Source organism: Eretmochelys imbricata, chromosome 12 (assembly GCF_965152235.1).
Source record: "Eretmochelys imbricata isolate rEreImb1 chromosome 12, rEreImb1.hap1, whole genome shotgun sequence".
Lineage (NCBI taxonomy): Eukaryota > Metazoa > Chordata > Testudines > Cheloniidae > Eretmochelys > Eretmochelys imbricata.
In genome coordinates, this window is record NC_135583.1 from 32,570,324 (window position 1) to 32,592,370 (window position 22,047).

General features: G+C 38.9%; 1 protein-coding gene across 1 annotated transcript in view; it reads left to right on the top strand.

The window, feature by feature from the left end:
* CDYL2 (chromodomain Y like 2) overlaps nt 1–22,047 on the top strand; it is an 80,861-nt gene that overhangs the window by 27,208 nt on the left and 31,606 nt on the right. The window contains exon 2 of the mRNA XM_077831405.1: nt 19,686–20,280. Within this exon, the coding sequence (XP_077687531.1) occupies nt 19,686–20,280 (595 nt within the window). The remainder of the gene's footprint in view (nt 1–19,685; nt 20,281–22,047) is intronic.

The following is a 22,047-nucleotide window of genomic DNA, read 5'->3' on the forward strand; positions in this document are numbered from 1 at the left end:
TGCCAGCGTTGGGGGGAGCAAGGAGGGCAATTGCCCAGAGCCCCACACCACAGGGTGCACTATGAAGCTAAGTTGCTCAGGCTTCGGCTTCAGCCCGGGTGGTGGAGCTCGGGGCCCCGGGCTGCAATCCTGCACGGTGAGGCCTCAGCTTTCTACCCTGGGCCCCAGCAAGTCTAATGCCAGCCATGCTTGACAGACCCCCTGAAACCTGCTCACAGCCCCTCAGGGGGCCTCGAACCTCTGGTTGATATGGGACATGTGGAAACTATTCCTTTAGCCAATAGGACTGAACACATGGTTCCAGATGCAATTGAGATAGCTTCCAGCCAACTGTGTTTTCACAGTATTAAACATCTTCCTTGCAGGGTGGATGAAAATCAGTGATTTAAAAAAAAATCTATTTTTTAATTTAAAATGTTTTTTTTAATTATTTTTTAATTTTCAATACAAGTGTGTGAGTTTTTAAAAAAAATAATTTCAGATTTAATTTTAAATGTTTATGACAACCTATATTAAAGCCTAAACTCACTATAATCTATTAAAATTATTTAAATTACATTAAATAATATTAAGTGGTACATTTGCTGCCAATTTTTAAAGAAAGTCAAACCACCACACTAGGGGAAGTCACTGACTAAGCTCCTGGAGCCAGAGTTTGCTGAAGGGCTAAACCAGCTTTCAACAGCAATAGCCTCTTCTGCAGGTGCAGAGAGAATATTTTCTTCGTTTCAGTTTATTCAATTAGTGAAGTTCAACAACTAGTTCATTCAAAGTTAAGAAACCAGTAGTAGTTGAAAAAAGCAGGAAAACTTGCTGACCTTTTCCAAAATGTTGAAGGACATAGTGACCAGAAACAATGTTGCATGCACTAACTACAGTTAATACTTCCTTTATTTAACAAATCAGTTAGTTTTAAATGCAAAACATGTTTTGATATACTTCCTGATAAACTTTTTTCTTATGTATCCAGCCTATTGAAGATAGTGTTATTTAACAAATAAAAACACATTTTAAAATACTGTTTATGCATTATTTATTGAATTTCCATCCAAATAGAGTTTGACACAATTCACAAGTAAAAAATTAATTATTGAGTAGATAAGAAATGCATTGTTCACCATTTTCTACGTAATAAAAAATGTAAAAATTTAGACTCTGAATAAATGTAAATTAAGCTATATAATTGCTTAAATAAATGTATACAGATATAGTGTATCCTCCTGGTTAGTAAACAGAAGTACTAAATTTAATGTAAAGGTTATATTTAGTTGCAAATCAACATGTTTTAATGGCTACCAGCCAATGAGAATCAACCTTTAGAAAAATAACTAAAAAGTACAAATGCAAAACAAGATTAAAATCAATTATTTAAATCAAGGTTTCCTGATTGTTGATTTAAATCATGACTAGAAGCGGTGATTGCTTCAATTTAAATCAATCCACCCTGCTTCCTTATACTCAGAATTTTCTTTTGTCTGTAATTGGAATTCATCACTTTCTAAAAAGAATTTAATATTTTAAAAAATAATAGAAGACAGAGACAAAATAAGTAACTTGAACTGAGCTAACTTTTTAAAGAAAATGGTGCAGCCAGTACATTTATTGGAAATGGCTCTCTTTCTCCTAAAATGGTATAAAAAGTATCTGATTTTTTTTTAAATGTGCATTGACCCCTCAAACCTGGGATGTAGTGTTTTGGAAGTTGGCTGATACAGTTTCATTACAGAAGATACAATATTTTAGACTACACCATCATATTACTTCTGAGATTCTAAAGCATTTACAGAAATATGGAGACCATCTATTTAACTTACTTTAAACGACCTGGAACATCATTACAGGGGAATTTTCATCAAATGTGGGGGTTTTAGAGGCATCCTGTAGGGATCTGTTCTTGGCCTCATAACAATATCTTTCAGAATATCTGTTAAAAAGTCAATACCTTTATCAAGGAGGGGAGCAAAAGGATTTTTGTTTGTTTATGCAAGGTCTTTGAAGAATCATCTCCTGAAAAATGTTGTTGAAAGGTTTCTTCAATAATACGTATAAAATAATTGCTTGTAAACTTTGACACACTGATGACACAAAGATTGATGGAGGGATAAGATGCTGCGGCTGAGATAGCTAACGTAATTGTTGGATATATAGGGGAATATCAAGTAAGAGTAAGAAAGTGGTGCTCTCTTTATGACATTGATGAGACCATCACTGGATGTCAGCGATCCCTCAGAATTCGAGGATGGTTGTCTTTCATAAAATGGTAGCCAGTTATTGCTGGTGGATCCGCAAGTGGCTAACGAGACCGGTCTGGGATCCACCGATCTTGTCACAATTGGGGCAGACATTTCCCAATGGAAGGGGTAGATCTGGATTGTTGAGTCAGACTGAGTCCTTTCCCATTTCTCCATTTCCAGTTGTTTCCCAAAATACTGGGATCCTTGCCACATGGTTCTTTTTCATTTTGGTCAGTCGAGAGCTTGGTTTTCCCATTAGTTTATGTCAATATTGCACTTTTTCATGTTGGCTTTGAGGGCATCTTTGAAGTGCTTTTTTTACCCACTCCTTGTCCATGTGCCATGGCTCAGTTGTGAGAACATGACCTGCTTCAGGAGTTGATTTTCTGGCATTTGAAGGACATGACCAGCCCAACAGAGTTGGTGGTGGATGATAATAGCTTCAGTCCTGGAGGTTTTGGCTTGGGACAGAACACTGATGTTGGTATATCAGTCATTCCACTTGATTCGGAAGATCTTGCAGACGCACCATTGATGGTATTGTTCAAAAACCTTCAGGTGTCTATTGTACGTGACCCAGGTTTCACCACCATACAAGAGAGCAGGGATAACAATGGCTTGGTACACAAGAAGCTTGGTCTAATTCTTGATGTCACAATCTTCAAAGACATGTTTTCTCAAATATCCAAAAGCGTCACTGGCGCAATGAAGGTGGTGTTGAATTTCTTCATCAATGTCAGCTTTCTGTAGCAAATGACTGCTGAGGTAAAGGAAGTGCTCAGTATTCTCCAGTGTCTCTTTATTGATCTGAATTACGAGAGCAAGATCCTGATGATCTGGAGTATGTTGGTGGGCTTCTTTAGTTTTCTTGATGTTGAGTGTGAGGCCAAGTTGGTTGTAGGCCTCAGAGAACATGTTGACTATTTTTTGAAGATTTTCTTCCGAGTGGGCACACAGGGCACAGTCATCTGCATATTGCAGTTCAATGATTGATTTAGTAATAGTCTTTGTCTGGGATCAGAGGTGAATGGGGTTGAAGAGCTTGCCATCCATTCTGTATTGAATGTCAAGTCAGGAGAAGAGCTTGTCAGAGCTTGGAGTTCCAAAGAGGATGGATCTAGACTGTTCTCAGTGGTAGCAGATGACAGAACAAGGAGTAATGGTCTCAAGTTGCAGTGGGGGAGGTTTAGGTTGGATATTAGGAAAAACTTTTTCACTAGGAGGGTGGTGAAGCACTGGAATGGGTTACCTAAGGAGGTGGTGGAATCTCCTTACTTAGAAGCTTTTAAGGCCTGGCTTGACAAAGCCCTTGCTGGGATGATTTATTTGGGGATTGGTCCTGCTTTGAGCAGGGGGTTGGACTAGATGACCTCCTGAGGTCCCTTCCAACCCTGATATTCTATGATTCTATGATGAGGATGAACTGTATGCCTTGTTGTCAAGGTTCCTCCCCCACTCTGAACTCTAGGGTACAGATTTGGGGACCTGCATGAAAACCTCCTAAGCTTACTTTTACCAGCTTAGGTTAAAACTTCCCCAAGGTACAAATTAATTTTATCCTTTGTCCTTGGAATATCCACTGCCACCACCAAACTCTAACTGGGTTTACTGGGAAACGTAGTTTGGACACGTCTTTCCCCCCAAAATCCTCCCAACCCTTGCACCCCACTTCCTAGGAAAGGTTTGGTAAGAATCCTCACCAATTTGCATAGGTGACCACAGACCCAAACCCTTGGATCTGAGAACAATGAAAAAGCATTCCGTTTTCTTACAAGAAGACTTTTAATAGAAGTAGAAGTAAATAGAAATAAAGAAATCACCTCTGTAAAATCAAGATGGTAGATACCTTACAGGGTAATTAGATTCAAAACATAGAGAATCCCTCTAGGCAAAACCTTAAGTTACAAAAAAGACACACAGACAGAAATAGTCATTCTATTCAGCACAATTCTTTTCTCAGCCGTTTAAAGAAATCATAATCTAACACATACCTAGCTAGATTACTTACTAAAGTTCTAAGACTCCATTCCTGGTCTATCCCTGGCAAAAGCAGCTTACCGACAGACACAGACCCTTTGTTTCTCTCCCTCCTCCCAGCTTTTGAAAGTATCTTGTCTCCTCATTGGTCATTTTGGTCAGGTGCCAGCGAGGTTACCTTTAGCTTCTTAACCCTTTACAGGTGAGAGGATTTTTCCTCTGGCCAGGAGGGATTTTAAAGGGGTATACCCTTCCCTTTATATTTATGACATTGTATTTGCCCTTGCACTGCATATTGTATATTTTGAACATTGCACATGACATTCAGCAGCCCCGGGGGGAAGGTCTTTGTCAGAGCAGTAGAGAATCTGACATCTTTTGTGCTCACCAGTACTACTACAATCCAAAAGCCAGTTCACTACTGGATTTTGTCATCTGTGTGTCCTGACCGTTCAGCCAAATATACATGTTGGATCCCTGTGGCACACAATATATTACATCATGAAGTGCTCATTGACCCTAGTTACAGCTCTACTATTATTAATATCTATTATTATTCTTCATAGAGTACTATAGTTTTGTATAGTGCTTTACAAGCAATAAAAATTAAGTGTCAAAGATCAATAATTTGGGAACGCTAAGCTTTGTCGTGAAGTTCTCTATTAAAAGACAGTTGTTCAAATGGTCAACCTCACTACAGATCATTTTCTCATGATCTACAAATGTAAAGTGGATTCTTAATTCCTCTTCAAACAGCACAGAAATAACACTCTTAGACATGTGCACATACTCCTAAAATCCTTAGTAAATCCATGTAAAATATATTTTGCCTTATTCTTATCTGGAAGGCTAGCTAATATTCCTATAAAGATTCCAACTTGATTGAGGTTTAAGTTCTTCATATTAGTCTGCACCTGACAACAATAATATGGGTAATGCTTTCCCCAGTATTTACCTTGCTTATTCTAGTAGCTCTGTTGCAGTAATAGCATAGGATATCCCTTCACCTTGTACATTATCACTTATTTCTGCATTATTTTTCCTATGTGTGCCTTTGTAACCCAGGTACTCTTTGGAGGAGAGGACAAGCTGATATAGGATCATAAATTCTGCACATAATTGCATCATCATCTAATCCTGGATGGTACATTTTTGCTCTCAGCAAAGAAAAACTTGCATTCATCATATGAACCTGCTGTTCCCTCCTAGCATCCTTGGATCCTCCTGGTCTTTTCAGGACACTGCATTGCATAAACTACTCACATAAATGCTAAATGCAGGTATCAGCTGGCATAAATGCTAAATACTGAGAGACAACATAAATTAATGATCTTTCTTTTCTTCCATTTTATGCTGTTTCCTAGGCTTCCAAAGAAATAGCTTCACACATTCTCTTCATCATAATTTTCAACTTGCAAATGGATTTAGATAGACATTTATTTAACAGTACCTTCCCAACCTCTGGTAATACCACCTAACTATCATAGTAATTTTCATCTCTAGATCTCAAATAACTTAAAAAGAAGGCAAGTGTCATTTTACAGATGAGGAAACTGAGGCACAGATAGGTGAACTGACTTGTCCAAGGTCACCCAGTAGGTCAGTGGCAGAGCTGGGACTAAAACCTCAGTCTTCTAAGCTCCAGTCCAGTGGTCTATCTACTGGACAAAACTGCTTCTAGGCTAAACATCCAAGCAAACACTAAAAATAGACTACTCCTTCTGTTTCCTTTAATGAGGAGACTTTAGCACCAATAACTACTTCACAGTGTAGCCCATTTAATATCACAAATTGCCCATTTAGTGATTAAGAATGCACCCTATATAAGACCCTGCAACAAACCAGCCCAGTCCTATGTTGCCCTAAAATGTCTGAGAGAATAGATGATTCTTGCAGTGTGACCTGAAAGTCAACAAATCAAGGAAGGAAGGAAGTTCCAGAGTTGCTCATGGGAGATCCCCTGCCAGCAGCTTCCTAAGCCTGGCATCTGTTAGCTCAATCACATTAACTAATTACAAATACCATAGAAAACTTGGCCAAACTTTATATTAAAGTTCCATTGATAAATAGTTTATACAGCGTTAGTAAATGATATTATAAACATGTTACGAACATGAGTAATATATGTTATAGAGGATTATAAGTTCATCAGTAGAAAGTAGGATAGATGGTTATAAGCCATGTTTATAAGCAACCTAATTAATTGCTAGGCTCTGACAGTCTCTAATAATTAGTCATTTATTAAAACACCTTTTAATAACAAATCATTTATAAATGGAACCTTAATGTAAAGTGTGACTCAAAACTTTATAAGTCAAAACCAAAATCTGAAATTCCACCCAGAAACTAACTGGAAGGCAACGTAGATCTCAGAGCACCGATATAAGTGTTCTCTGCATGAACCTTCACTTAATAAGGAAGTAGCTGCAACCTTTACCAACTTAAGTTTGTGAATGGTAATAGTGCCATGGAGAACAAACTGCAATAGCCTAATCCAAAGTGACAAAGGCAGGGATAACTGTAAAAAAGTCCCACATCAGAAAGTCCTGTGTCCTCATCCGGCTAACAAATGGCAGAAAAACTCCCTCAGTTAAGGGGACTGATATAAATCACCATTTCTTCTGGTTGCTTTCCCCAGCAGCACAATCATACCCCAGCCATGCCCGGATGGAGCCAGAGCTTCATCTGAGCTCCAGTTTCACCCTGACACCAAAGAAGTCTCTGTTCACCAAAAGAGTCAGGAGACACAGATATTAGCATAAAGACATTGTAGCTCAGGCCTCCTCATTAACCTGCCTAGTAGCCTCATGTGCATGTTAAACAGGATGGACAACAGCACAGAACCCTGTAGTACTCTGCATGGGAGAGCCCACAGGACAGATGAGCAATTCTTAATACCACCCTTTCAGACTTCTCAGAAAGAAAGAATGGATCCATTCCACAGCAGCGCCGTCTATACCTGGGAGGTTCTGCAGACATGTCACTGAAACCCCATGATCAAGAATAATGAAGGAGGCTGGCAGGTCTGAAAGAAGTACAATACTGAGGCTGAAACCAGATTGACTGTGGTCAAGGAAAGCTGAAGATTCTGGATATTGCCAGAGTGGTCTCACAACAGGATCTGTTTAGCTGTCCCTGAGGAAAGCAGAAGGGAACATGTGATTGTCTGACTCTGCTGCATACCAATCTCACTCTATCCTTCCTGTGGTGTTTTACTTCACTTTCTACTGCCATCAGAGTTCTGTGACTACATAGTAACTTCTTTATTCAGCACTCTAGCTATGGTTAATGGGGGGTGATGGGAAGAATTGACTTCACTGCCTTGTTTTGGTCTTAAAAAATAGCAGAGAGTTCAGACTGATTAATGCAGAGAGCTTTTCTGAATTTACAAAGTGTTACTTTCTGCATGGTGACATAAGCGCTGCAGTTTGCCATGCAGCATGGTGTAGAGTCAGAATATAGCTCATTTCACACATACACAGCTTGTACAAGCACGATAGTGTTAAGGCTTCTCCATAGTAAGTGGTCTTTCATTTACATTGTGAGGAAACGGTCGTTCACACACACATTGCCTCTGATGACCCCAGAACATGTACTTACATCAAATCAGTTAAATATGCTTCTGCCCCATTGCTTCATGGCCTTCGCAGACTGCCAGTCTCGTAATGTAGCCTTCTAATCAGCTATTCTGTGGATTCTTGGAAACACATCAGCCTGATAGCTGCTGACAGCTTTCATAACTGTCTTTAGCACTATCAGTAAGGTAGCAGTTTGTTCCTTCCAGGCACCCATAATATATTGATTTTACATTGGGATAGATTCTGATCTTAACTACACCAGTGCAAATCTTGAGTGACTCCACAGAAGCCAGTGTGATAACAGAGGTCTAGATCTTGCCCAGTGACCCTGCTCACCTGAATGCTGTTTCTGAGAGGATAGTAGGCTATCATTCTTCTTTCTTGTTAGTTATTCTTATGCTGATCAGTATCATCTTGTTATCTTGCGCTTCCCCTCACCTATCTTTTGTATCGACCTGTTATATCTCGTCTTATAACTAGAGCATAAGTTCTCCACAGCCAAGAAACTGCCCCTGAAGAATACCTACTCAATGTCCCACTGCAAGAAGCTGGAAGAGAAGAGCCTCTCTGAATAGATAAAGTTCCTATTGACTTCTTTGGAGTTGTGGGTGCTCGGTACCTCTGAATATTAGATCCATGGGCTCACCCACTATGAGCAGACACTTCTCAAAAGTTGAGCCCTACTCTCTTTTTACTTGTGTTTACGACTCTGTTGTGCAAGACAGTTATACAAATATTTACCTGCCACACAGGAGTGAGGAGGCTTATTTTATTACTGATGCTGAAAGAGGGGCACTACAGCACAGAAGTTCAAACAGTTATTAATATAGCATTAAAAGTGCACCTTCATTATTATCTTTCTTCACTGAATCACCACTTCTGGCTGATCTTTGCGGTAGAGGCAATAGGGCCCAACTGAAGTGACTGGTAGTATTTCTACCGGATTCAGTAGGTATTAATCAGGTCCATAGGGAGAAGGAAAAGACTGGAAGAAATTTACAAGAACAGGAGACCTAAATAACTTGCAGTGGGGAAATAGAAGCACATGAAAGATAACAGACAGAGCTAATTAACTCTAATGGTTTCAGGTGCAGCATTTACGTAAACTAGTAATTGCTTCCTGTACTTCTGGACATTGTAAAATAACCCCCTAGCATTTAGTTTAATGCTTGTGAAAAGTGTCTTTAATGGCACTCGAGTTAAAAATATAACTGCTTCTAATATGTTCCTGTACCTGTTTAAAAACATGACTAATGTTAACATCTTTCCAGCATATTCCATAGTTAGAGCTGTGCTACTGTCACAGAAATACCAGCCCTCATAAGGTCTTTACATCCTGCCTGCATCCTACTAACCTTTTCTTACTCAAATTATCATCATTGCCATGAGTAGTACTCCTGAAGCTGGGCCAAATCCTGCTTCTGTGGAGGCAGTGGGAATTTTATCATTGATTTCCAAAGAAGCAGGATCCGGCCCTTAGCAGAAAGAAAATATAGCCAAATCCTATAAAAGCAGTTAGTATAATCAGTCAAGTACAGTGGTATTTTTATGTAATACTGAGTTTGAAATTACCTCTTTAAATTTCAGAATCTTCGGTTGATAGAGATTTTCTTTTCAGGTAAATTGTCTTTAACAGATAAAACTAAGATTCTCAAACAAAATACAATGGGTCAGAGCCCCAGTTGGCTTCAGTATAGCTTCACTGATTTCAATAGGTCTATGCCAATGTACATGTCTATGTACAATGTACATGTCTATGCCAATGTCTGTCCCTACATGCTTTTCTGGTCAGTGGGAGTGCAGTGAAGAGGATAGAGCAGTGGGTAGAACTGGGCAGTAAAGTGGTAGAATCTATAGATATTTAATTCTTTGCAGACTTTGTCAACTTTTTTAATTAAACAAATGTTCTCAATTAAAGATAAATTTGTACATTTTCAGTGAAATACTCCAGTAATAACAGTGTATGTTTTTACTATCATGGTATCTCAGCAGGCAACCAGTGAGTGTTTTGCACAAGACCTTCAGCTGTGAAGTTAAAAAGCAAAAAACAAACAAAAAAAACCAACCACCACCACTCTCAAGTTCCCTAATTTTAAAACCAAGAGAAATAAAAATAATTCCAGTCTCGCACCTGTGTAAATTAGCAGTAACTCCATTGATGCTAATGGAGTTATAGCATTGGAAAGCCAGAGTAAGTGTGTTCAGAATCAGGCCCTTACTTCTTAATGCTTATCAAAGTTGTAATTAACTTTGCATCCTCATGCACCTGCATCCTGTCTCATGTTTCACTCCCTCAATACATATGAGTAAACTCAGATAGGCCAGATTATCAACTGGTCCAACACTCCATAGCTATGCTGAACTCAAGGGGAGCTATGCCAATTTACACCACTTAGGGATCTGGCCCACAAAAGCTGAAAACCAAATTTGCATCTCCTATGGTAGGCAAGCATTGTAGTGCTTTATAAAATATAAAGTCTAATTCCCCGTTGAAAATTTGTATTCCTCATTCCGCTTGTATTCATCAATATTAGTCACAAAAATAAACCATACAAACATAGCTCTACAAACATAGCAATAAAACAAAGGTTATCCACTTCTCAAATCTTTTGCATTAACACAATGTACAGGCTTTATTTTTAAATCTCACTTATAGCAGTAAATAGGAACCTGTACTTTTTTCCCCCTTTGTTAGCATGTACACTGAAAACACATCTATTGTTTCTATATTTAAAGTTTGCACTACACCATTACAAAACAAATTTAGTTGCACAGTAAAAACTACCAGCTTTAGCTTAGTAGTGAACTAAAAATAAGTATTCGTCACCAAACTCAAATGTCTTGGGTGGAATTCTAGCAGCTTCATTTTGAAATAAGTTATACTAGCAGGATTGTGGAGTGTGCAATCATAGCCAAATTCTAATTTTTAGCCCAACAGAAGCTGAGACATTGGGAAGCTTAGCTTCTTATTTTGTGCTTTTTGGGAAAAAAACAAAACAAAAAATACTGAAGAACATTCAGTGGCTTACTTCCTGTACAAGGGAACAGTTTACCCCTGCCTTAGAAAATGGTGATAAGGCAATGTAATTGCTTCATTATTCTTTAAAATAAGTGGGAAACCCGTCTTCATTATCTTTCCACATGTTGCGCTTTGATGTAAGTGAGAGAGTTTTGAACTATTTAGACAGCCATTTTCCCGTTTTTGTTATGAGAGAAGGGAATGTGATTATTTTGATGGGAACTTACTGCATTCAGTATTATTTTTGAACAGACTAGATTATGTCACAGAACTACATTTAAAATTCTAAGATTCTATCTACTCTTTGATTAACCTAAAGAAGCCACATTAACTGTTATGCATTCTAGTTCTTTTGATGTAATGGTGCAAGGGTATGGTCTGTGTTTTAATCTTTTTATGTACAAAGAATATTGTCTATGTAAATTAAACCTATCCAAAACCAAGAAATTTTCCTAATGACACGGCTCTTAATTCTGAAAATCTTATCAGTTTTCCAAAATTATTTTCCAAAAATAATTAAATGTAAGAGTTTCCAATTGTTCTTCTAAGCGACCTATCAAGAAAACAGCCAGGGCACTGTGTGTGTGCGCGTGCATGTGTGTATAACACAAACATGTGCATGTCCTGTCATCCCTCTGCTCCCCTTTTCTGGCTCTGTTCTTGAGGGTAGTCACAATATTGAATTACACAAAAATTCCCTTCTTCCAGAGTAGGATTCTTGTATATTTCATTACCCTGATTGCTCATATGAATAGTCAGCAAACACAGCACTTTGACCATAGGTGGTGTTACAGTATGTACACCCACAAGTAAAAGCTTGGGAGGTCTCTTTTTTTCCTATCTGCAGGCTGGGCAGTGTTCCTTTTAATAATTTAAATGTTAGTACTTACACTACAATGGCAGATGGAATTTCAAAATCCACACATTGCATTAAGAATCTGCCTTTCATTTGAATGTACATTGGAACCCTTGATGTAGGCTTTTAGATTAGAGTCCAGCTAGCAAGACACCCTCAAAAGCTATAAGTTGATGACAAAATTAAAATCCACAAAACCTAGGAAGGGGGGATGTGGCATTTTATCTGCATTGGAAATTAAATGGACTTTCCCAATGGGAAAGGTACCATAGCACTGTGGACTTTCCTGAAGGATGCTAATGTATTTTGTATGTACTAATGCAGTCAAGTGGTTTAGAAAATCCCCTGAAGGTTAGGGTGGGAGAGGAATATGGTTTGAACACAGGCATTATTTTGACAAATTGGAGTAGGGAGAAGGGAAAGGCAATTAGATTAAAGCAGGAGAAAGTTGCAGTAATCAAGGTGAGAGAAGACAATGAAAATAGGTTTTGGTAGCAGAGACAGCAAGGAAAAGATATTAAAGAGAAAGAAGCATTGGACCTTGTAAATAAGAGACTGGAAATGGTCGGAAAAGGAGAAAAAGAGAGAGAGAGAGAAGATTACATTGAGACTGTGGGAATGAAGACAGGAAACATAATGGCAGTTGTCAAAAAGAAGTAGTGAAAATAGGCAGAGGAGAGCAAAAATTGGAAGGCAAGATGAGAAGTTCAATTTTAAAGAGATTGAATTTCAGATAGTGGCAGAAGTTCTTAGAAAAGATGCCAGGAGGGAGCCAGAGATGTGAGCATGGATGGAAGAGCCATAGTTGTGGTCTGTTTGGTTTTTTCAAACACAACAGGCTGTGGGCTGTAGCCTCCTTTGGTGTAAACTGGTATAAAGAGGAGTTGGCCAGCTGTACTCCCAGGTTTCAGCCTCAGAAAACTAGAATATTTCTGATACAAAGAAAGGGAGAAAACTGTATTACCTAGTTTCACACAGTGTCAGGTTTATGCTTCATTTTCTTTAACAGAGTTGGACGCTACGCTAATGAAGGAAAGAGAACAGAGTGTACCTAAAGTAGGCAAAACATGAAGCCCTGATAATATGGGGGTGCGTGTGTGTACTGTACAGTACATCCCTCTAATGTATGCACTCCTTGTCAGAATCAGAGGTCCAGATGCACCATAAAAGTGTAGACTGCTTCTGAAAAATCTTTGCTTATGAAAACTCCTCCTGGCCCCGATATGTCAACCTCTAGTCCTGATGCCATTATTAAAATAATGGACCCCTCCTGTACCCGCCCTCCACTCTCCTCCTGGGCATTTGCATCCACCCAATTCATAGCAATACACATACAGAAACATTTCAAGTATTTCCAAATACTATTTTGAAATTTCATTGTTTCACTTTTATATTCTGAGTATTCTTTGTAGTCTAAGACATCACAGCAGGCAAACTAGTGAACATTTAATGGACCTTTTTAACAGTTCACTCACTTCAGGAAAGATTCCAGAGGATTAGAAATTGGTAAGTCTAAAAACAGAAGCTAGTAAGGGCAAAAAGTAGAGCCTTGTTAGCACCAGAGCTTTGTCTGTTGCACTGCTTCCCTGAAGATGTCTGTTGAAGTTCTGTCTGTGGGTGACTTAGAACAAGTATATTTTCCTTTTATATATTTGTAGCTATTTAGCTTTTCCTCTTTCCTTCACTATGCAGGTTCAGTAGGGAGGGTTTTTTGCAGTTGGGCCAGTGGATCTCTTCTAGTTTTTAAGCTTTGTGTTGAATTTTGAAAAGAGGCCCAGCACCCAGATGTTCCCATTGCTTTCAATGTGAGGGCTGTGCACTGCTGAAAAACTGGTCTTGTATTTTTACCACATATTGCCCTGGTGTTTGGACAATCAGCTTTCTGTAAATTAAATCCAAAGGTCAGAAATATGTGAATGAGTTACAGAGGAAGGTGATGGAAGTGAAATTCGTGAGGCTCCTAAGGTTATTTCTGAAGGAGAGAGGACTGTAAGTGATGGAGTGGAAAAAGCAGGAAGTTAGTACAATAATGAATTTTTAAAAGGCAAGAACGTTGGATTGGATGGTCTTTGTCTGTTTCCTTACTTTGCCACCTTCTTCACAAGCCCTTTCTATCTCTCATACCATACTGCGGCCCAACGTGGGCAAAAACTCAAAATGAAGGAGACACACAAAAGTAGTGCAAGTACTATAACTCACAGTAATGAAAGGCAGTTCTTCCAGTCCATGCCAGGAAGTCAGTGTGTTCCTCCACATTGCACATTGACAGAGGCTGTTTTGGTGTCACAGATTACTATTTACAGCATCTGTCCACATAAAAATATATGTGGTCAAAAAAGAGGTAATTTCTTCTGCCCATTCTGGAAATCAGGATTTCGGTATGTAATCTTCCAACCATATCCTGTTGGAAAGGTGATTCGTTTCCATGATTAGGCAGGCTGAATTATGTATGGTCTTGCTGAAAATGTGAAGACTTTTATATATGCTGTGTAAACCTGATTATCTGAATTGTAACAGCATGCACATTGCTTTAATTATATACCAATGCCTGTTGAAGTCATTGAACAGATAAAATTAATTTTTAAGGGTTGAACCTATAATTTCTTTGAGATTTGATCTACTACTTCTACATACAAATGATTTGTATGTTGTTATTTTTTATGAATGAGCAAAATGTGCATGCTTTGTACGCAGTATGTATCATCTCTGTTCAGCAGTCCATGCTATACAAATTTTGGAAACCACTGATATAGAAGTTCAAGGGCTAATTCAAGAACATGCATAGACATGACTTGTGCAATTTCACTAATTACATTTAACTGGTTATTTGCTCATTCAATCACTAATTGCATGCACAAATTCTGCATTCACATTTTAGTTTACAAAGTACTACAGATCTGTACCATTGTTTCGTGATCTAATACTAATACTGTGTCCCCATATATGTGTTTAATCAAAAAGGATGGTATTTCATTTATGTCATTCCTCCTAACCTATACAGGTGAGAATACTGCTAAGATTACGAATCATCCACACCTGAAAGTTGAAAAGTAGCGTTAAAAATGCATTTCCACAGATGTCATGGTTTCATTGCATTTCCTCTCTTAAAACGTATTTAGTAACATTTTGATTCACCCAGAATTAGCTTGTATGCCTATCGCATAGTCAAAGGAGGTAATGACACATGTAAAATTCTAACACTCTTAACTATGATTCTTCGACAATGTACTTGTGCTTATAAAAGACAGGACAGCAACGTAATTAGGTCATGTCATTTTTATTAGATTAAATATATAGTTTCCCAAACCAAATACCGTATAATAAATTCAAGCGGCCAAATACAAGACTACCAAGACTGCTTTTTGCAGATGTTATACATTGTTCATTGAGGAGTGAACTGATGGTAAATATGGAAAATTAAGAAGTGGAAGTAACAGAGATCTTTCTGTACAATCTACTTAAACAGAAATTGTGTATTCCGGGAGAAAAACTAAAATATCATTTCCATTAATCACTAGTTGTCAGAATTATTTCTTAAAGAAAAATTCCTATGAATTTCTGAGAGCTTATAGTAAATGCAAGAAGATTATTACATAGCATTTTTCAGCTGACATAGTAGAAATTAAAACCAATCATTCTGGAAAAAAATATATGGCCAATCATGCTGTTGGTGTTCACTGCACGTTGAAGTAATATGGTGGAAATTGTACCATGTGATGGGGAACAAATATGAAATTCATATCCAAATTGAAGCACTGATGTGCTTCTGCTGAATACATTTAAACGACAGAGCAGCATAAATGAAGGACATAAAGCTACAGGGAAAAGGGGGCCATGTTGAAAGGCCCAGTAATTTTGCTTGGTGCTATAACTATATTCAACAGTGCACAAAGGGACAGCAGTGAGGGGTAGGTAGGTACCTAGTCATATGTATTGACCATCATTTGGTGCCTTTTTTCGCTCTCTTGTTGCACGTGTAGATTCGTGGTACTCTTGTCTGTCTGTCTCTCGGCTCCTATGTTGTACTAGAAGCAATTGTGTGTTGTGTGGACCACTTCTCATATTTTCCATTGCTAGTGTGCTATTCCTTAGGAATAGAGTCTTCTGATTCTCCCTTCTTGTCTATGTAGACATTTACAGTGCTCTATTGGTGAAGTATCTGAATACTTCCCAAACGTTAAAAAGAAGAAACAAAATGACCTCTTTCCTTCTCAGAGGTAGGATTATACTTGAGTGGTTAGTAGAAATTATGTGTGAGAGTTTATTACGGGAAAGCTAGATTGAAAAGATATTTTGTATGTAATTGTGAAAATTGTGAGGTCCTTTGTCATCTATGTCTCCTATGAGAGTGAGGCCCACAGTTACATTCAGCTCCTGTTAACGATCTGTCTTTTGTAATCAATAACCCTTCCTCATGGTTATTGTTCTGGTGGAACATAGCTGCTGCAGAGGTCATGGTAGCAAAGGGAGAGGTGATCTCCCAGGTCAGTAGAGTCAGCATGATAAATATTTTTGTGTTTCAAGACAGATCTAGAATTGGACTTTGTACACAGTGGGAAGATTACCAGTGTGATGTGATGTGTCCACAGCAACTTTGTTACTTAGCAAATGGTCTTCTCAATTTTGTACCAATTGGTGCTTGTCCAGGACACATGACTTCTTTTCTTGATACAGTGTGCTGCAATAATCAAGGTCATGAATGTGTGGATGACTATGATCAGGAATGCATTCCATAATTTGATATTAAATTTTCTACCAAGCCACAGACAGAAATGGTAGGGTTTTTTGCAATTAGTGTCATGTGGACATCTGATAACATTAAATTCAACAGGATCACAATGCTTCAAAGCAATTTAACAATCTGAGGACAGATGTCCTTAAGATTGGACTTTATGGAAGAGGCTAGTTCTTCTAAGTGCTTTTTCTCTCCCTACAAGTCACCTCCACCTTGCCTAGATCCAGCTTTAGCCAGCTGCTCTTCATCATTGTACTTATTTCAGGATGAGAAAGCTGGAAGAGGGTGCTGTTATATTCAGTGTGAAGGAGATGTTGATTCACCTATTTCCCCAGTGGCTTTCTGTAGATATTAAATAAGATAGAAGATTGGAATGAGCCGTGATGGATTCCACAGGTGAGTGCAGTGGAGATGGAGGAACAATTTCCCATCACAGCCCTCTCATGAGGTGCCTCCTACCATCCTACTGCCTATTGGAGGTGGGACTGTAGTGTTTGGGGATCAGTACTAATAGATGCTGTTGCAAGGTCCAACAGGATGACTATGGATGTACTGCCCCAGTCTATAGAAATCAATTACCTCTACCATTCTCTGGCCTGAAGCCAGTGCAGTAGGGATACTGACAGCTGACATAGGAGATTGTGTTTTTGCTAGTGCTGTGATATCATGTGGAGGAAAAAAAGAAAAGAATCTAATGTGTCTTTTAAAAATCAATTTAAGCTAACCTGGACCTCAAACAGTAAAATTGCTTAATCCTAACTATATGCTTATTGCTTGTTAATGCAGAGTTAAGGTCGTTTGTGTATCCTAACTGTACATTTCCATAACTTAAGATGTTTAGATTTCTCTCCACCCCCACCCTCCCCAGTTTAACCTTGAATCTGGACTGTGTGGGTTTATAATGCTTAGTTTGGGGAAACCTACAATAACCATGTAATGTATTTGAACATAAATTACTAATATGTACTCTTGACCTTTACTACATCTAAACATAATTTTGAGCTGGGAATGGATAAAAATATGTGGGATTGGTTTTATATCTAATCTGGAAAAGCATTGGACACTTTTGTTTTATACCTTTTGAGAAACAGACCACAGTCACTGATAATGGGTTTTGCACTGTAGTTGTAATCTTTTTAACTCTAATGCATTATTTTATATTTTCCAAATGGATCTCTTTCCTTCAGGATTCTATTGATGCTGCACTAAATGGATTGATTTAAAACTATAAACATACAGACTCAAATTCTTTGGATAGTTCTACACTTAATCTGTATTCTCTTTCCCATAGTTGCCCATTAAAATGTGTAAATACCAGCTTTCCGCTTTCTAATCACCGTCTCCTTTTGATGCTCAGTTCCTTCAATGATTTCATACATATAAGTCAGGGATCAGCAACCTTTGGCATGCAGCCCACCAGGGTAAGCCCCCTGGCGGGCCGGGGCGGTTTGTTTACCTGGCATGTCCGCAGGTTCGGCTGATTGGAGCGCCCACTGTCTGCGGTTCGCTGTTGGCCTGAAACAGCAAACCGCAGCCAGTGGGTGCTGCGATTGGCTGAACCTGCGGATGCACCAGGTAAACAAACTGGCCCGGCCCGCCAGGGGTCTTACACTGGCGTGCCACGTGCCAAAGGTTACTGATCCCTGATATAAGTAATTGTGATGCCTAAAATATTAAACTGAAGCATCACTGAAGGACGCAGGTAGAAGTAGCCGGCTGCTTATATTATTTTATTATTCACTGACGGCCACAAGTGTGCTCAGGGTGGCACAAATATAAATGAAGACACAGTCACTGCCCAAGAACGGAAACGGGTTTCTTGGAATTTATTACTGACAAGTATTCTGGTCAGCAGTTTTTCCAGCATTCTTTTTTAAATCATGCCTTCAGAATTTGAGGGCACCAATTTTACGCATGCAAAAAAATTTAATTGTGCAAACAGATCAATATATGCATGTGCAAAATGAATTCAGTTGGACAATTTTGTGGTCTAAAGGGTAGTTAAGGAACTAATAGTAGATATGTCCAGAAAGGCATGGGAGATAACTGTTAAACAGGTATTTACTTTTGGCGGGGGGAAGTGAAAATAAGCTGAGGGAAGTGGCACAGTGCATGTAAACATGTTGACTTTTCACCTCTGGGGACCAATAGAAGTTGTTGCATTAACCCATCTAATTTTTTCTTTGTCTGTACCAGTGCTGTTAACTTCGCTTTATACATCTGGAGAACTGAATTAAGTTTGGTGTCAGATGCAAATCAGTTTCAGTTTAGTGTCAGTCATCAGAGGCCATATTTTCAAAAATAAATGTGCTAAGTTCACATACACTATGTGTGTACACAAACTTCAGTGCAAACACTGCATCCATAGAGAATTCTGAATTGGGGAGAGCTGGCAAATATAACAGTACACACACAATGTTGCAAATGTGGCCCTCAATGTACAGGATGACCACACAATTTAGTACAATTTCTTTGCGAGACATTTCAGAAATGAAGTAGCAGGGGTTCATACAGTTCAGGTAATAAGAGAACCGTCACTATCAGAGCATACATACACACAGAATAGAGTGTTCAATGTATAAAGAGTGCAGCAAAAGACACTTTAGCTTTTTTCAATGGGAGGCAGCTGAGAAGGATGACAATATGGTCCCATTTTAGAAATGCAGTTTCAATGGTAACACACATTTTTTACTGATCCTAAGCCGCATATATTCCTAGAGTTAGCCATACTCAGAAAACACAGTTGTACATGATTACAGTTAAGATTCCTTTATAGGAAAAACAGGTGAGTGCCTGCAAATGGGATTGCTATGAACATACCAAATGGGCCAGCTAAGTCCCTCCATATATACAGCCAGATCTGCTTGTGAGCATTCTTTGATAAATGAGGACATTTAGCTGTGATACATAAATGGAATATCAAGCAGTATATACAGAAGCCAGGTAGGCTACATCAACAGTCAGCCAGGGTCTGCTGAGGATCTGATGGGTCTACAAATGTGGGAAGGGGATCGGAGAGGTTTCTAAAAAACGAGAACATGCTTGATCTGTTTGGCAAAATTTCTGGTTAGCCTGCTTAGACAGTACACAGCTTTCAGTGCCAGAATGCAATATCAGTTTATATTCACATTAGGGACCTGATTCTCATTTACACGAAGGTCCCGGTACACAGCCTCTGGTAGTGTAAAGACACCTTGGTGTAACTGAGGATCAGGCCCTAAATGTTTTTCATGACTGAATTGTTTTTCTTTCTAACAGCTAATGGTATCTCCTCTTTTTCTATTAGGTTGAGAGGATTGTTGACAAAAGGAAGAACAAAAAGGGCAAATGGGAATATCTTATCAGATGGAAAGGCTATGGAAGCAATGAGGACACCTGGGAACCTGAGCATCACCTATTGCATTGCGAGGAATTTATTGATGAGTTCAACGGACTACATGTCACTAGAGAAAAGCGAGCAAAACATGGGAAACAGACCAGTGCACCAAAATTTTTACGAGAAAGCCGAGGGTCATCTGTTGAGAAAATATCACACAGACCTTCTGAATCTGGGAAGGCCAAAGGGTCAACACATAAAAGAAAGCGAATTAACCCATCTCTTCAAAAACAGAAAAGAGGGTACACAGCAAAGCCAGCACCTGCTGGCGACAGAGCCGCTAAAACCGTGACTTACCGAACTACCCCCAGTGGTTTACAGATCATGCCATTGAAAAAGCCTCACAATGGCCTGCAGAATGGAGATTCCGGTCATGAGAAAGATTCTAGACATTTTGGGAATGGCTCACAACAGCAAAACATGGATTTAAATGGCCACGAAGGAGAACATGATTTGCCCAGCATGTTGGAGGTTAATAATGATGTGCCTGTTGTGAATGGAATCGGTATGTGATTTAAACAGCAACAGTCTTTTCTGTTGGGTTTTAATTGTGGCAATTGATAACAAAGAGCCCCATTCATGGAAAAGTTATTGTCATACTGCATGAGTAATAAGCACATGAAAAAGGTCCAGACTCTTTGCAATTTGTACAATTTTCCATCGATCCATTTCTTCACCTCCCTCCCTTTTCCCACTGAGTCATGTGAGGCAATGTGGACTGTGTCACACACCTCTCTGGTGTGTTTTATTTATGGGTATTTGTGGGGGAGGGATACCAAGGAATGGTGTGGGGGCGACAGTTGAGGTATGTACAACACTGAAATTCTGGCTATACCTCCTACCAACTCACTAATAATTGCTTCTCAATTCCACAAGTACTGGCCCAGCACTCCAGAAAAGGCAGGATCTTGGAAACAATCTTAGTATTAATTTGTTGCCTAAAGTTTGTGATAAATGTGCCTGGATAATCTTAAGGTACTTATTACTGCCACTAGTAACATCTGTGAGGTATTTGTTCAGGATTGCCATTCCAGAGCCCGGAAGTCAGTATCTCTGACAGTGACTTGATTCATAGGAAGGTGCAAGGCAAAGACTTCATTGGAAGGTACAAGGAATCCTGTAGTAGACGATTTATAATAACCTGCCCAGAGGGGACGTTTATTCCTTACCCCAGTAGTTAGTGGTTGGCTTATGCCCTGGAGAATGGAGTTTATACCTCTTATAAAAAAATCATCCTGTTTAACATAATTGTGGAGTTTCTTATTGCCCACAGAACTGTCAAATCCTTTTTAAATCATACTAAGCACTTGGCATCAATGATACCTTGTATAATTTCCATGGATTAATTATATGTTGTGTATTTCATTTATAGGTTTCTCCCTTTCAATTTAATTGAATAGCCACTTGTTCCTATATTCTGTGAAAAGATAAATAGGAGCAACCAATTTACCATGCATCGCCTCAATAAGCCAGGTCTTTTCAATCTCTCCCCATATAGCAGTCTTTCCATGCATCTAATTATTTTCATTGCCCTTCTCTGGCCCCTTCTGTTTCTGCTGTATATTTCTGGAGACAGTGTGAGCAGACCTGAACGCAGTATTCCAGGTGAGGGTGCACTGCCGACTGATGGTATAGCACTAGACGGTTTTCAGTATTGTTTTTTATTCCTTTCCTTATACTGCCTAACATTTTGTTTGCTTTTTTGACTGCTGCTGCACAGCAAGCAGAGGGTTTCACTGAGGTGTTCACATTGACCCACCAACCTTTTTTTCTGAGTGATTACAGGTAATTTAGAATCCAGCAACATGTGTGAGTAGTTCAAATTCCTTCCATTGTGCATTTTCATCTGCTATCATGTTGCCAATTCACATATCTTTGTTAGGATATCTCTCACATATCTCTCTGGTGCCTCACAATCTCTTCTAATCTTCACTAACCAAATTTTGTTCACTAAAAATGTTTCTATCACTTCACTTCCCTTTCAGATCATTTATATGTATATTAAACAAACCTGTCTTACTACAGGTCCTCAGCGCAGCCTGCTGTTAATCATTTACCATGATGGAACAAATGGTTTCTTTTCCACTCTTTATTTTTATTAGCCAATTTCTAGTCCATGATAGTATTAGTTTCCTTAATAGCCTCTTGTGAATGACTGTCAAAGGCTTTTCGAAAATCCACATAAATCATATCATATCCCCCAATTTTCCATTATCCACTACATTGTGGACACACACTCAAAGAACTCTAGTAGGTTAGAGAGGCACAGTAT